We start from the raw sequence: 16,301 nt of genomic DNA on the forward strand, positions 1-16,301 counted from the left end.
GTTGCAGTTTTCGGGGGTTGCAGTGCATGGATGTGACTGGTTGATGAGCCGGACAGCGGCGGGAAATGACGAGAGGTTATATAAGAGGGTGCATGAGCCTGGGGACTGGAGACAGTCCAGGACTTAACTTGAACGAGAAACTGTGGGTGCGACTGAGTGAGCATATGAACTGTGACCGGAGAGAATGCAGTGAAAGTGTCAAGACTAAAATGTAGGGTTATTATTTTGGTGCCGTGAATTCCGGCCCGTCAGGTATTCTCTGTAGTTTCAAATAAAACAAACATTTTGAGAACTCAACACAGTCTCCCTGAGCAGTACTTCCTAAACATGAAAACGTTACAATATACTAAATGAATGGATCAAGCTTCTTATGATAGTTTGCAAAATCAGTTCAAGTTTTACATCAATAGCTCATTGGGCACATACATAATGTTAGTTACATTTTAAATAGTGTGCAGATAGATTTGTTGATTGTTTGAGTAGTATTGTTCCTTGGGATAACAAAATACTGAGCTCAAGTCATGTGGTTTTATAAAAACGCCCGGTGTTCAGTGTTTGGTATTTGAGTTAAGTTAAAATTGCCCAAATTAGTTGATTAACAATCTGTATAAATGCCATTCGAAAAGACATGATTTTATTTAACGCAAGAACACGAAAGATGCGACCATGCCCCGCTTGAGTAATGAAGATCGCCTAGTTGATATCGGCATGATTGAAGGCGGCCTGTCTGTGAGAGAAGCTGCCCGGGGAATGAGATATTCTGCTTCAGCAATCAGCCGACTAGTCCTGGAAAGCAGGGGGTCACCACACCTGGCCAGGACCGTCATATCCAACTGATCCATCTACGTAATGGTTTTCAGACTGCAGTGGCTACAGCACGAGAAATTCCAGGAAGAAATAGCCTGTGCGTCAAAAGATCAATGACTGTTGCTCGCCGTCTGCATGAAAATGATTTGCATGCTCGGAGGCCGTTCAGGGGTAACATGTTGACAGCTGAGAAATGAAATCTCTGTCGTAATTCTTTGATCTGTGTTTTTGTTCACATTTTCTGTGATTTTGTTGGTATCTATGTTTAAAATATTTCTTTTGGGCATCAGTATCACTAGTCATACTTTCACTCCAATTACATAACCACTGTGCTGCACAGATTCACGTCTTAACCCTTTCAACATTAAGAAAAAAAGTTGTCTTACCTCTGTTTCATACTGATGCTCAAGCAGCGTACAGAACTGAATTGAAATGAAGTATGTGAGCCACACTTCATTATTCCATGAACCAATCATACTGGCGAACTGAAGCATTCTCCCACAATGCATCGTAGTAAGTAATGCCAAAATCAGGAAGCGAGTCAGTGTGAATATATGTCTTTGTTTACGTTTGTTATCGATATAGTGCAATTGTACCAATGAAGACATTTACCCACTCTATCAAATAGCATTCCTAATAGCGAGTTAGATATGGATTAAAGTGATACCACACGGCAAATCATTATTTGGAAGATTCTTCAAGAGAGAAAGAAAAGAAGAAAGATGATGGCTATTCGCAGCATGATGGTGGCGACATTATTATTATTATTATTATTATTATTATTATTATTATTATTATTATTTATTTCTTAGCAGACGCCCTTATCCAGGGCGACTTACAATCGCAAGCAAATACAAAATACATTCAAGTGTTACAATACAAGTAATACAATAAGAGCAAGAAATACAATAATTTTTGTTCAAGTGTGACAAACCACAATTCAATAATACAGCAGATAATAGTGATAGTTACATCAGGATATGATTAAATAGTGATAGTTACATCAGGATCTGATTAAATACAAAGTACTACAGGTTAAACACTTGGCAGATTACAGTATTCTGAAGTACAGGATTAAATGCAGTAAAATAGGGGGCAGATAAGAGCAAAATAAAGCACATTTGAATGAAGGGTGATAGTGTCCCAGGATACAAACAGAGGAGTTCTACAGGTGCTCTTTGAAGAGGTGAGTCTTAAGGAGGCGCCGGAATGTGGTCAGGGACTGGGCAGTCCTGACATCTGTAGGAAGGTCATTCCACCACTGCGGAGCAAGGGTGGAGAAGGAGCGGGCTCTGGAGGCAGGGGAGCGTAGCGGAGGTAGAGCCAGTCTTCTAGTGCAGGCGGAGCGGAGAGGTCGAGTGGGGGTGTAGGGAGAGACGAGGGTCTGGAGGTAGCTGGGTGCAGTCTGGTCAAGGCATCTGTAGGCTAGTACAAGAGTCTTGAACTGGATGCGAGCGGTGATCGGGAGCCAGTGGAGCGAGCGGAGTAGTGGAGTAGCGTGGGCGAAGCGAGGCAGAGAGAACACCAGGTGGGCAGCAGAGTTCTGGATGAGCTGGAGCGGACGGGTGGCGGACGCAGGGAGGCCAGCCAGGAGGGAGTTGCAGTAGTCTAGGCGGGAGAGTACCAGGGCCTGGACCAGGAGCTGGGTAGCATAGTTGGTGAGGAAGGGTCGGATTCTTCGGATGTTGCTCAGGAAGAATCGGCAAGTGCGTGCCAGAGTGGAGATGTGCTGGGAATAAGAGAGGCAGGGGTCCAGGGTGACTCCAAGGTTCTTAGCAGAGGAAGAGGGAGAGAGTGTGGTAGATTCCAGAGGAACAGAGATAGAGAGATCAGAGGAGGGGGAGGAAGAGGGAAAGAAAAGGAGGTCAGATTTAGAGAGGTTGAGTTTGAGGTGATGCGAGTGCATCCAGGAGGAAATAGCAGACAGACAGGTAGAGATACGGGAGGAGATGGTGGAGTCAGAGGTGGGGAAGGAGAGGAAAATCTGAGCATTTCATGTCTTCATTTCATGAAGACATGAAATGTCTTCATGAAATGCTCACAGGTGATCAGTGTAGCATTGTGGGACACACGATACTCTAGCATGTCATTTGTGTACATTACATTAGCATTAAGTACAGTGAAGTACAGTTCGCTGCTGGAGCGCCATATGAAACCAAGGCGTGGCAGAGGAAGGCGTGGCAGAGGAAGGCGTGGCAGAGGAAGGCGTGCTATCGTCGAAAGAGCGTCAAGGCGTACTTAATTTGTTTCAGACGCCTTTCTACTCATGTACTTAATGGGGATATAGTAAATATGTTGTGCTTGAATTCAGGTTTGGGGGTTAGCTCATTCCAAATACAAGATGGGGATGTTACTGGTCTTCAATGTCTAAATGTATCAGCCAGGTAATTAATGGCTGCTTTGGTTAATAAGAGGGCAAATAAATACATACTTTTTCTATGTCCACTGCAAGCAACACTACCAGCTGGGGTTTGGCTGAAGTGCCAATGTAACTACAGATGTTTCTGACTGCAGAACATTAGACTCCACTTCATCGAGTCCTAAAATATCATGGTCATCAACACCCCCGATCAGATGTGGATTCATAATTACAGACCCACGTTCTTCAGCACTGGTTAATTGTATGTTTGTTGGAGGCCCCCTTCCAGTGCCCTTCATAGTTTATTTATTTATTTTGCTGCTAATTTGTCTTTAGCACGGGCTTTAACATGATGATACTGTAACGATCTGTGCATTTGTGTTTCCATCCCTGTGTTCCTGCTGTTTCTATTGTGACTCCAGCTCTATATTACCCGACGCCGCTGTGTTTACCTGTCTGTGTGAGTCAGCCTGCCGTGTGTGTTCCGTCTCCCCTGTGTGATTGGTCCTGTCTATGTCTTCCCATTTGTGCGGCCGATGACCAATGGGATGTGTGTGTAAACTGCCCTGGTTTACATACGGAAGCGGAGCTAAGTGTATAAAAAAAGGTTGCCCCCGGTATTCTGTGGTTTTAGTTGGTCTGTGTGACGCTATTCGATCTGCTGTAGTGGACTCTGGAGAAATAAATTGTTCAAAAGGAACAAGCGTCTTTCCTGTTTTCAGCTTCTTGTGTGAAACGCTACAATACCTTTTTGTGGTGTCTGAAATATTTCTTGAAGCCTTTGACACAGTATTAACTTTATAAACTATTTTTTGCTATGCCTTCTATTTTTCTGCTTCACAATGTATTGTACTTGGGCCTTTTCCAAATAAAGCCGATTCATTCTGTATTACTTCTTACAAAATGATGTGCGTCTCTTCCTTTGTGAAGTTTGCTTTTCTTTCTTTAGGGCAACTCGTTTGAGCCATTGTTTGTCTTTCAGACTTTTCCATCGCAACCCTCGGCAAGTGTGCGGGTTTGTACTTGCTGAGGCTATGGGTGCGTTCACGTAGATCATTCTGCGCAGAATCTGACCAATTTAGCCAATGATCTTCTAAGAATGATTGCCGTGAATGCACCCATTGGCTAAATTGGTCAGATTCTGCCCAGAATCTGTGCAGAATGATCTCCATGAATGCACCCTATTTAAATACTCATTTACTATGCAGTCACAGGTTTACGACTTTACATTTTCCTATTGAGAATTGCATGTTTAGAACTGGTCGAAACTTATAATAAAACTAGCACTGTACGAAAATGACCCCCTGTGTCCCCTGTGTTTTTTCATTGCAAGTAGTACAAAGACAGTACAGAGCAGGGGATGATCTGCAGATATTACCATACTCGGCTTAGTACAGAACTAAGGACTAAAATCATTGCAATTGACCAGATATGTCTGATTCCAATCCTGATTTGTGAATCCTGCCAGTTATGCCAGGATAGGGAGTCTTTAATATATATATATATATATATATATATATATATATATATATATATATATATATATATATATATAATATTTACATTACGTGGGCATGTAGCTATACATTTTATGGTATACATCATCACCTGCAGTCAACATTACAAAATTGATCACGGTGTGATTAGATGTTGCCAAATGGCTACCATTGTGCTTTCGTATTCCAGCAGAAACCATTATAGTCAAGAATCATCTGGATCAGGGTATTATAAATCACCATGGGCTATGAAAAGTAATTGATAAACAAATATCTCACTATTTTAATAAATATTATATAATAATAGTATCACACAAATGAAATAACAAACAATGTCCATTGTAATAATGTTATCTCCATCACTGAATGGGGGATGGTGGTCCCATGAGGCTGCTGTACTGGCAGGTGAAAAATGACAGAGAAACATCACAATTCTGACAAGCACAACTCAAATCCTCCCAGGTCCTAAAGACTGTTAAACATAGTGGATCCTTTACTGTAAGAAACATCCAGTATATTTAAAGTGTAAACCCGCTAATTGAATTGTGTAGAATATAAAGAAACTGCATGTCAGTTATTAATATTCTAAATTGTTATCTTTCCCCTTTTAGAAAACGTTACTTCACTTAAAAACCTATAAGAAATTACATAAAGTGTGAGTACTGAAACCAAAATTAGTAAAATCCCTTCTTGTGAGTTATGCTTGGATGCACATGGATTTACAAGATTGATCTCAGCTGCATGTATTAGATGTTTATGTTTTGTAACATTTATGAGACTTTGCTGATGTATGAAAAATATGGTTACATAATAAATACGACGATACTATTAAAACACGTTTTGATTATTTCATATTACATTTTGTATTTGTCTAGCCATTTTACTTCTGATTTTTAAATGTCCTGTTTTTAAATGTCCTATTTAGGCACCTCCACATCATTCATGCTTGCTTATTGACATTTATGTTATTCAGTATGTCAACAAACAAGAATACACGTTTTATTTTATGAACTGCATTACTTTAATCAATAGTATTTTATTCAACCTTACCATAAATTCAGACTAGACTTTTACACATGACGTTTGCGTTGTATTTGAAGTGCACGTGTTTGACACACTGACATATTTTTTTAACTACAAACTGAAGCATTTCATTTAAATTGGTGTATATGCTGTATCGTGTTGGTGTTGTATCCTCACTCACACTCACACACACACACACACACACACACACACACACACACACACACACACACACACACACACACACACACACACACACAACCTACTACTGACTATTTATATCTGTAGGAAAAGATAGCTTTTGAGGATTCTTAGGACCTGGAAGAAATATGACACCGTGTGGGAGGACAACAGCGGCTCAGCACACGCCTACTACAGCCAGTGCCAGAATCACAGCAGAAGGGCTTATACTCACGGCGCCTTTGGAAAAAAATCTGTCATTAAGAATAGATTTCAGTAATATGATAACCATGGCATAAAGAAAATGAGCAAACATTTAAAAAGACACGCAAGGTAAGAGTAAGAATACCATTCACAGTAGTGAAAATAATGCCTTTGCACCATTGCAGCACTTCAGGGTTTGGTGTATGGCTGCAGAGTAGTTAGTTCAGCACCTCTCTGAATGGGCAGCTCTCATCTGCACTTCATCTGCAACTCTTCCATTCCCTCCACACGCACATCCTCCATTCCACCTTCAAGGAGCACCTTTTACATACTGCTTTGTTTGGGCTTTCTAAAACATACATTCAAGACCGTTTAAAAGAAAGAAACGTCTAAGTGCGTCAGACCCCAAACACATCGATCTTAGCCTGATGTTGCAATACAATGACAAGTTATTTAACACACTGCTGTAAATTGGGAAAATAGGACAGATAAGGAGGTGGCCTCATTGTAAACTGAAGTAATTATTTATTTATTTTTTTGACTGGCATATTTTTAAATGTACGCACAGCACTATGCATCAGTATTGTGCCGCCTGTGCAGTTTGGGGCAATTATTATGGTTGCTCGACAAATTACAATGCCTCTAATGAAAGCGAATCTATTTAGTTCAAACTCTATGTGTGACACGTTAATGCATTATATTGTGATCAGAAGAAAGCACACAATGTAAGTACTTCCGTCGGCATTATCTTTTATCTGTAAATGCTTGAAACTGATAAAGCCGTCTTTATATATGTCTCTATCGCCAAACATTTCCCCTTAGTCAAAAATATCTATTTATCAGCTTAGTAATTAGGCGTTATGAGTGTTAGTGGCAGGGCATGACTTATATTGTCACAAAAATATATACAGTTTACATATATCTTACAAATAATACTGGTACAGTTAAATGTTATTCATATTGGCAGATGTTACTACCATATGCACTAAGGCCACTTAGAAAATCTTAAAAAAAAAAAAAGTAAATATAACTACCCATTTCAAAGGCCAATAACATATAAATATGTATCTTTTTTCGGCCATGATCTCAAACTACTTGCAGCAGTCTTTATGGGGTTTCTTACTGGCAGTAGTGTTTGCACTGCCTCTAGTCACTCCGAATAATTCAATTTACAAAAATAAATTAACAAAAAGAACACCGCGAGACACGTAATGTTTAAAATAGCATACCGAGCAGTTATTTATGGAAGGCCATTTGGGTCAAAAACGCGTCATTTAGTACACGTTTCGAATATTTAGTACAATAGGCTAGTAATTTGAATTTAGTACGTGTTTATTAATTTGGTCAATCACATCACTGAAAATGAAATAAAAGCCAATTAATAGAAAGAAAAAAAAAACAGCGTCTGGGTAATATAAACTGAATCGTGTCACCCAGTCAACATTGTATGTCTCAAGAAGTCGGCATAGGGTTAACAGATTTAAATGACTGCTAATCAGTATATATATATATATATATATATATATATATATATATATATATATATATATATATATATATATATAATCAATGGAATTTTCATATAGAGTATCCTGTTCTTCTTTACCCAGTGTTGCAGTTTGCAGTATGGCCTTTGTAAGCTACTCTAAACAATATATTCCTTTGAAGAATCTCATGGATAGTGCTGTAAAAGTACCCAATAACTTCCAATGCTGACTGATATTCCAACACATGGAATATATGGACAACTTGCTAACACATACATTTGGATTACAAAATGAGAAAAGCAGCTGTCACATGAAGTTCAAGATGCTTATTATCAGCCAAATCGATTACAGACAGTTATATTATGGTGGGAGATACAAAAAACTTGTTAACCTAGACTCAGGTTTAAAATGTTATTATCCCTACTGTTCCCAATTAGATGTTTTAGTTTGAACAAGCTATACTATATTAGCCACAAATTATACACCTAGGAGTGTACTGAAATTAGCTAGTTACTTAAAGTAAATAAATAAATAAATAAATAAATAAATAATAATAATAATAATAATAATAATAATAATAATAATAATAATAATAATAATAATAATAATAATAAGAGTGAGAGTATTGCTATTTAAATAACCATTAAAATAGCCTATTTTTAAATGGTTTAGTCTTATCAATTGTTTCACAATGTGTCCTGGTTTTGAGCTTTGCAAATCTAGTCACCCTAACTATACATACTGTAGAAGCAAAATTACTGTGTGCAAAGAATGTATCAAAAATGCTCTATGCCTGAAAAAAAAAATGGGTTGAATTGTTTGAAGAAATGTAGATCTCTCTAAACGTTATTTATCACTTAAAGATACACCAGCATGTTTTCATGTTGGTAACTGGTATTTATTTATTCTGTTTGTTGGTGCATGTGGATTTACAGCACACGCCTGTTTTAAACATGCCGTTATCTCCTTTTTAGAACCATGTTGTAAGCAGCGGCTGTTGCCTTACAAAGAATCAACCTACTTTACCTATGCCTCCTGGGAAGATAATAAACAAGAACATCTGATTCACTGAAGTCTTTTTTTGTCAGCTTTGCTTTGGGTCATTTCTATAATGTACAGAACCTTAACCCCACTGTGGTTTTAATACTACAAAAAGACACCATTTAGATAGAAAACCCACGAGTGGATTTATCTTTTAAAAATGACTCATTTGCAAGCGGGTCTTTGTCCGGAAACTAAAGAGAAAGCTCGTTTGGAACTAAATGAGAACCCGGACACTTTACATCAGGATATACAGCAGGTCAGAGACATGGTCATCACAAGACCCGATATAGGTTTTCTGCGAACAGACGATGCTTTCATTTTAAGGTTCCTTAGAGCAAGGAAATGTAATCAAATGGAGACTTTCAAACTGCTTGCCCAGTATTTTCATTACCGTCAGCAGAATTTGGATATGTTTAAAAGCTTCAAGGCGGACGATCCTGGGATCAAACGAGCGTTGATGGATGGCTTTCCTGGCGTCTTAGAAAACCTCGATCAATACGGCAGGAAGATCCTTATCCTTTTTGCCTCTAACTGGGACCAGAGTAGGTAAATGTACCGGTTTACATAGGTCTTATTTTGTGTTTATTTCTACAATGTGTGTGTGTGCGTGTGTGCGAGGGAGGGTTATTAGTGTTTAGACCAAAGTTTCTCCAGCTTTCACCACAATGCATTAGGTATGTTTGTACAGCTATGGCCAAAGGTTTTGCATCACTCTAATAATTAACTAATTTTGCTCTGCTGAATAATGTTACGTTAACATATTGAATTGCATGCCGCTTTCAGTTTTCCATACACTTAACGAAAAAACAATTGAAAAATGTGACAATTCGAAATCAGTACTACTATGGCTTCTGGTAGACTTTTGCGATATCATTTTGTAGTTTCTTTGATTACATCATGTTAAGTAAAATAACATTATGTTCCTATATTTATTTTATTTTATTTTTTTAATTGTGTCTCAGTCTTAAAATCTTAGGTGATGCAAAACGTCTGGCCATAGCTGTATGTATGTGTGTGTTTTTACATGTATTATTCATTTGTTAATTAGTTGAGTGGGGAAATACTTGAGCCATTCGTCTGATCTCTCTACAAATACCAATACATATTGAATCATAACCACCACATTCCACATGGTCCTTACATCTTAGTGCAGTAAATCCATTCAATATACGAGGTATAATAGTAATAAAAAGAACATTCAGTAATACAAACGTTTTGACGTGAATTCCTAATCATGTCATGGCCTCATACATTATCTTATAAGTAAATACAATTCGTTAATACAGTTTCAAAATAAAAGTGTTACATTTTACATTTGAACACAGAAATTCAGTTTAACATGATTTTCCTCTCTAATACTACTGTATCAATAATATGTATTTGCCGTTCAGCTATGTGGTTTATTGACCCTTTTATTAACATCACTAAATACAATAAAAAACACAAAGTAGAAACAGGTAAATATTGGAGTAGCTGTACAAGTTGAAATAAATTAAACAAGAACCCACAGTCTGCCAACTGAATACACTTTCACTCCATTAAAGCTACACTGCATTTAAATGTTCACATCTAAAAGCAACATAAAGTATTATAACCACAACAACTAACCCAGAAAAATGCATGTCCTACTCAAGTCCAACTAATTAGTTTCTCCAGTGATTTTACCTTCAATATACCAGGTACAGCAGCACACTTTTGCATGCAACGTGAAATGTATTCATTTCTTTCTTGAACAGCATCAAACCAAGAAAACATAATATATGGCCACAGCTGCAAGATTACACTCTTAATAATTAAATTAATACTTTACAATGGATACTTTAATGTATGTAGTATTTTAATTTATGTAGTTTGTTTATGTATTTTACTGGGAGAAAAGCCTTAAGGTAGTGTCCAATGAAGTGGTTCAATTACAAACAGTTCCTTAAAATATTCCTTCCAGTTTTGAGAATGGGGAGACTAGTTATTTTTACTGTCTGTGTCTGGCTGAGACAAAGAGTGACGTTTATAATTTGAAGTATCTAGATGTTCTAAACACATAATCTGAAAGCAACAATAATCCACTAACAGTCTATATTCTGAATTCAACGGAATCGCATTTAAACGTAGACATAATTTCTACATTTCTGTAAACCTTAAATCTACATGAATTTGACCAAAAAATGTAATTGGTACTTAAATAAAGAAACAATTGAGGACACAGCAGGGGCGGACTGGGACTAAAAATCGGCCCGGGAAGTTCGGGTCCACCGGCCCACATTTATGTCAAAATCTACATACCGAAATAATAATGAAGTCAGCGCGTCATGATGAAGTATCGGTAAAAAAAAAAAAAAATAGAGTTCTAAATTGTTCGGGTAAAACTTCTTTATACATTGTAGGCTATCGCTACTACCAGGTTTTCAAACATATTAGGGGCGATTTAGGTATGGCAAAGTATAGGCTATGGCAGCTGCCATACCATGGCTTCATGATCTAGAAGTCACCAATAATAGGCTATCCTATTGAAAATATCATAGATTTTTCCGTCTACAAAATATTTTTCTATTCATTATTCTTTGTCTCCTCACGTCTTTCTGTCTGCCAGCACTTTGCGGTAAGTGAATGCAACATAGTATCAGAGCTAAATTCTTTCGCCAATTTGTCCAGTTTATGCACCATGGATTATTTTATTGATGGCTCTGCTCTATGCAATTACAATTTTCTGTTTACAATTGCATATCAGATTATTTTAAACACAAGATTGCCGACAGTTGGTAGGCTATTATTTAGTATTGGTATTTACTGTAAGCAAATAATAAACATGGGTAGCCCAATTATCAGGTAGAAAGAAAACATTCTCCGCACACCAATACCAACCTCAGTAGGCCTAATAATAAACTGTAAAGTATAAACACATATCTTATTTATCAATTCTAGAAACCATCACCAACCTCACACAGATTGCAGTCTCTCAGTAGGCCTAATTAAAATAAAACTGTAAATTCTAAACACATCGGCTCATATTTAGCAGTTCTAGAAACCATTAGCAGCACCCCGTGCCAATACCAACCCAAAATTACAATAGGGTTTCAGAACCCCTAATTATATCTCAAAATACAGTCAACTACTTCACCCAAATCCACAGTAAAAGAGACTGTCCTACCTTACGTCGCCAGCAGATGTTGCAGCAGTGCACTCTTCTGCGCAATCCTGTCAATAACTCCATCACTGTCTGGGCTATCAGTATCTCTTTCTCTGTAGACATTAGCATGAACCCTTCTAAGTGGTCTTGGGACATAGTGCTTCTCCGTCTATTCTTGACAAACTTCAGAGTGGAGAAACACCTTTCACATGCTACTTGCGTTATTGACAGTCAGGAGGAATTTGTAGCCCAAACCAATTACATGATAGACATCAGTCAATAAATTGTATCGGGATAGAATCAAATAGCAACACATTGCACAGTTTTTGCATTAAGTGCAAGTTTTGTTCTCTAGCTCCAGCTCTTCTTCACATGGTCCGCTGTTTCCATCCTCTTCAGGCATCTCACTTGTTGTTCTGATCCTGTATCCATCCAAAGCTGACCAGATCTTCAGTCTGTCCCACTGTGTTAGGGTGATAACAAAAAAATGTGTCCAGCTCTTTGGACTGAGGGCGTGTGAAGTAATCAAAGCTACCAGTTGACCCCCCCTGCATTCACTTCAAATGCCTGCATATTCTCTCTCTCCTTCTCTTTCCTCAGCTGTTGTTCTCTCTGCACTGGACCCTGCAACAGCATCCATTCTGTCCCTCTCTTGCTCCTCAAGCTCAGCTGCATCTGCTTTAATATGCATAAAAGAACAACAACAAACTTTATTATAATTTGAAAGAATACTCACAAGAACATAGCTTGTTTAATTTATAAAATGGATAGTTCCGGTCCTCCTCTCTGATTGGTCAAAACAGCGATCCAGCCATGCTATATTCAACCATAGGCCACTGTTAGGCCTTCTCACCGTTCCATAAATTATATCTTTGCGCAACAACCTAATCAACATCGACCGAGTATCAAACCCAATCAAATTCATGTGAACGATTGCTTTAAAATTTGGGATTTAGTTAGTGTGATACAATACATGCAATGTGAAATCTACACTGCGAGTGTCCAGTAGGGGGCAATACTATAGCCAAATGGCATGTCATGCTATAGTTTTACAAATAAAAATTGGCTAATACCACCATCAGCTCGGCTTGCCATGATTCTGTTTCAATTTATATCAGGGGTAACCAGCTAAATGGTGGAGAGAGAGAGAGAGACGCGACCTGGGAAATGTTTGAGCTAATGTTTTTTTTTAGTAACCCAGCTAGCTAGCTAGCTAGCATAGGATGGCTAGTCAATTTGCTAGCGGAGCTTAGCATAGCTATACATAGCTGACTAGATCTCAAAAAGTGACTAACGTTACAAATATTGGTGTAGCCATTTTATAAAAGCAATAAGGCACGAGAGGCCGTGATATAATCGTGTATATAGTCACAGCTAGGGCGTTATTAGGTACGAGGCGCAGCCGAGTCTTTAATCTGTTTTAATGCAACCATAAACTCTACTGCTTGTACCTGCTGTGCTTGACCCTGCCACAGTGTCATCTTCTTCAGTGGGCTCCCTAGGCTGAGTCGGCTGATTAACACTGGCATCCTGACGTCCCTCGCTCTCCCTGCTACCAGCCGGCCTACGGAACATGTCCATTATTTTTGTGCATTTTGCGGCATCTGCCTCGAGAGACCGTTGCCGTTTGTCTCTAATCTTTTCTGCCCCACCTTTTCTTTTTCTCTTAATTTTTTACATCGACACTCATCCACTAGTGATGTGCAGTTCGCGAACGAATCGTTCTTTTTGAACGACTCACTAAGGCGAACGATGGGAATCGGAGTCCCCAATGAATCGGTTCTTTTGATTCACCCTATGCTGCGTGATGCACAGGTGTTGAGTTACCAGCCTATCAAAAGTCATGAAGTGATTCCTTACCTCTCGAGTCTGGCTGATTTGTTTGTTGTAACAAAGAAACCGGGTTGTCTCTCAACTCGTTGAGTGTTATGAAACTGAAGACCGTATGTGCCATGTTGGATCCAAATTCCCGCTTACTTAGTGCATGATAAGAATTCTGTGTGAGCCAAATTGACGTCAGTTACATCCTCCAGACCATAGCTATGTATCTATGATCCAGACGGTGTATGGTAAGGAGGGATGGATCTGTCAATCAAATTGGGCAAACAGCGTTTTGCTATGTGCTGAATAAATAACACGTAAGAATTGCAATTGACTATTATTATTATTTTTTTTTTAAAGATTAAATTAAATTAGATTGATACTGATGGCTAAACAATGCTAATGGTTCAAACTGTTATGTTATCTCCAGGATTCTAAATATATATTATTTTTTTGTCAAACTATATTTAATTTAATGTTTAAGAACCCAGTCAACCAAATATAGATTCTCCCTAGCTTTTGTGATGTGCAGTTTGTGAACGACTCGTTCTTTCCGGTTCAAATAAACCTACGTAAACAATCTTAATGCGGTCTACATTTATTGGTTTTGTGTCATTGGATCAGTGAATCAAATGAAAGAAATGAATTGATTCACCAAACTGAACTGAATCAAATGAATCAAATCACAAAAAAAGAATCAAACTGCCCATCACTATCATCCACTATCAATACAAGAGGTTCAAACGAAAGACGAAATCTGGCTGACCAATCACCTTCTAAGAAAATCCGGGCAAGTCCAATCAGGGAGTGGCCACTCCTCGCCCCCCTTAGATATTGCGATATTGGATCTACCCAAGAGATGACTGGTGTGGTGATGTGTGCGCGCGCGAGAGAGCGAGACTGCCAAGTTAATAACAGCGTAATTCTCAGCATGTAATGGGAAGAAAAAGAAAAAAAAATTATAAATCAAACGTCGACCAGCGGCCCACGCAGGTCCAAACAGACCGGCCCACCGGGGATTCACCCGCACTTCCCGATGGCCAGCCCGCGCCTGGGACACAGTGTATTTTGTAACAGTTTGATACACCCAATTGGATTTGTATGAGTTAGTAAAATATCTTGTGCCAATCTGAAAGTATGGCGTGTAAATATACTGCGATACGTAGTGTTGCCAAGACCAGTCTCAGATCTATTCTGATCATGCACTTTTTTAGCTAATCAATCTAATGGATCTGTTTCCTGTCTTTTCCTGGCAACAAAAAAACATCTTAAATGAGACACTATTTTATAGTGTTTATACAGAAGTATGTAAACTGTTTTTGTTTTAGTTATCTTTTTTTAATGTAAATCATGCAGGTATTTTATTTGAGTGAAAACTAAAGCCATTTTCACCTTTAAATTTTAAAAATTGTACATAAATTATATAAATAATAGCAGATTGTATCTTTTTATTTGAAAAAGCTTGGGGTTTATAACATCTCCAAAGCCCGTAACGTTTGTTTTTAATAGATTCTAACCAAGCTATTACCCTATATAATAAGTACAGATGTTATTTTTCCCATACACTGGTTTAAAGAAGGTAACAGTGTGTTTAATGCCTCTGTGACCTCTTCTCTAGGAACTCTTTTGTTGACATCTTAAGGGCCATCCTTCTCTCTTTGGAAGTCCTAATTGAAGACCCAGAACTGCAGATCAATGGCTTCATCTTAATAATAGACTGGAGCAACTTCTCCTTTAAACAAGCATCCAGACTCACCCCCACCATACTCAAACTGGCCATTGAAGGACTACAGGTAAGTCAATTACAGTAGTAACCCTCTGCCGTGAATATTGTGCTTGCTGGTTTACTTTCTGTAGCCTGCAAGGGGGGGGGGGTGCAGTATACAAATATTATGCTCTCCATTCCTCCATCTGTCTGTCCATCCTTCACACTTCATAACTCACAAACTAAATAGGTTATGGAGGTAGACTAAGATATATAGGAGGGAAACCTTTGACCTTTGACCAAGTCAAGGTCACAGAATACCAAGCTGAGAACTGATGATCTGATTTGGATACATTTTGTATAATTAAACAGTTAGGTACAGACGTGGTTCCTATTGTGTTTGAAGTAAACCAGTGAATCACAAATAGGTCAAAATAGCCTCTGTTTTTACCTTTCTCAAAAAAACATTGACCAAGAGTCAAAACCATTTATCCAAAAATGTCTGGCTAAGGATTTGCATACACTGTAAAGGATTTCATTGTGAAAACACTTTTTGATGGGTGTTGGGGGGGGGGGGGGGGGGGGGATGGTCTATTTACCATATTTACCAACATACAATCACTTTCTGTATCTGTTTAATTACTGTAAATGTGTGTGATAAACCCTCTGTATATGCTTGCAGTGGTTTTCATATAAGGTAATGGCTGCAGATACCAGAATACATGATTCTAGTGTGATCGTATGCTGGCCACAATACTTCGATAAATGAGCCTCGTTAGCCTTGTGTTATATGAATAATATTGGCTTGTACAGCATATTTGCTTTACAGGAAGGCAGAATTACACATAGCAGATAGTGCAAAGTGCTGAGGGAGAAAGGTGATTTTAATGCATTTGGAGATGATCGCATTCTACACGAGTTTTGCATGGATGGGGAATTTTAACCCTATCCATGCTGCAAAATAATAACAATACAAAAACATTGTGTTTTTAAACACCAAACTAAATAAGTTTTAAATAATCATAATACAGAATAATGCAAAACACACACG

The 16,301-nt window shown here is 38.3% G+C and overlaps 1 protein-coding gene across 1 annotated transcript; it reads left to right on the forward strand.

Moving 5' to 3' along the window:
* Positions 1–6,049: 6,049 nt before the first annotated feature.
* LOC131731789 (clavesin-1-like) lies at positions 6,050–16,019 on the forward strand. The gene is made up of 4 exons (XM_059021000.1): positions 6,050–6,198; positions 8,531–9,146; positions 15,164–15,338; positions 15,933–16,019. The coding sequence occupies exons 2-4, from the start codon at positions 8,758–8,760 to the stop codon at positions 16,017–16,019; spliced, it is 651 nt and encodes a 216-aa protein (XP_058876983.1). The 5' UTR covers positions 6,050–6,198; positions 8,531–8,757.
* The last annotated feature ends 282 nt before the right edge of the window (positions 16,020–16,301 follow it).

The sequence above is a fragment of the Acipenser ruthenus genome, chromosome 3 (genome assembly GCF_902713425.1).
Source record: "Acipenser ruthenus chromosome 3, fAciRut3.2 maternal haplotype, whole genome shotgun sequence".
NCBI lineage: Eukaryota > Metazoa > Chordata > Actinopteri > Acipenseriformes > Acipenseridae > Acipenser > Acipenser ruthenus.

Bases quoted from the DNA above. Each gene is read 5' to 3' on its own strand.
- LOC131731789 (XM_059021000.1), top strand. From the start codon at position 8,758: ATGACTCATTTGCAAGCGGGTCTTTGTCCGGAAACTAAAGAGAAAGCT. The intron at 9,147-15,163 runs GTAAATGTACCG...CCTCTTCTCTAG, and splicing joins TCTAACTGGGACCAGAGTAG to GAACTCTTTTGTTGACATCT. The intron at 15,339-15,932 runs GTAAGTCAATTA...ATATGCTTGCAG, and splicing joins TGGCCATTGAAGGACTACAG to TGGTTTTCATATAAGGTAAT.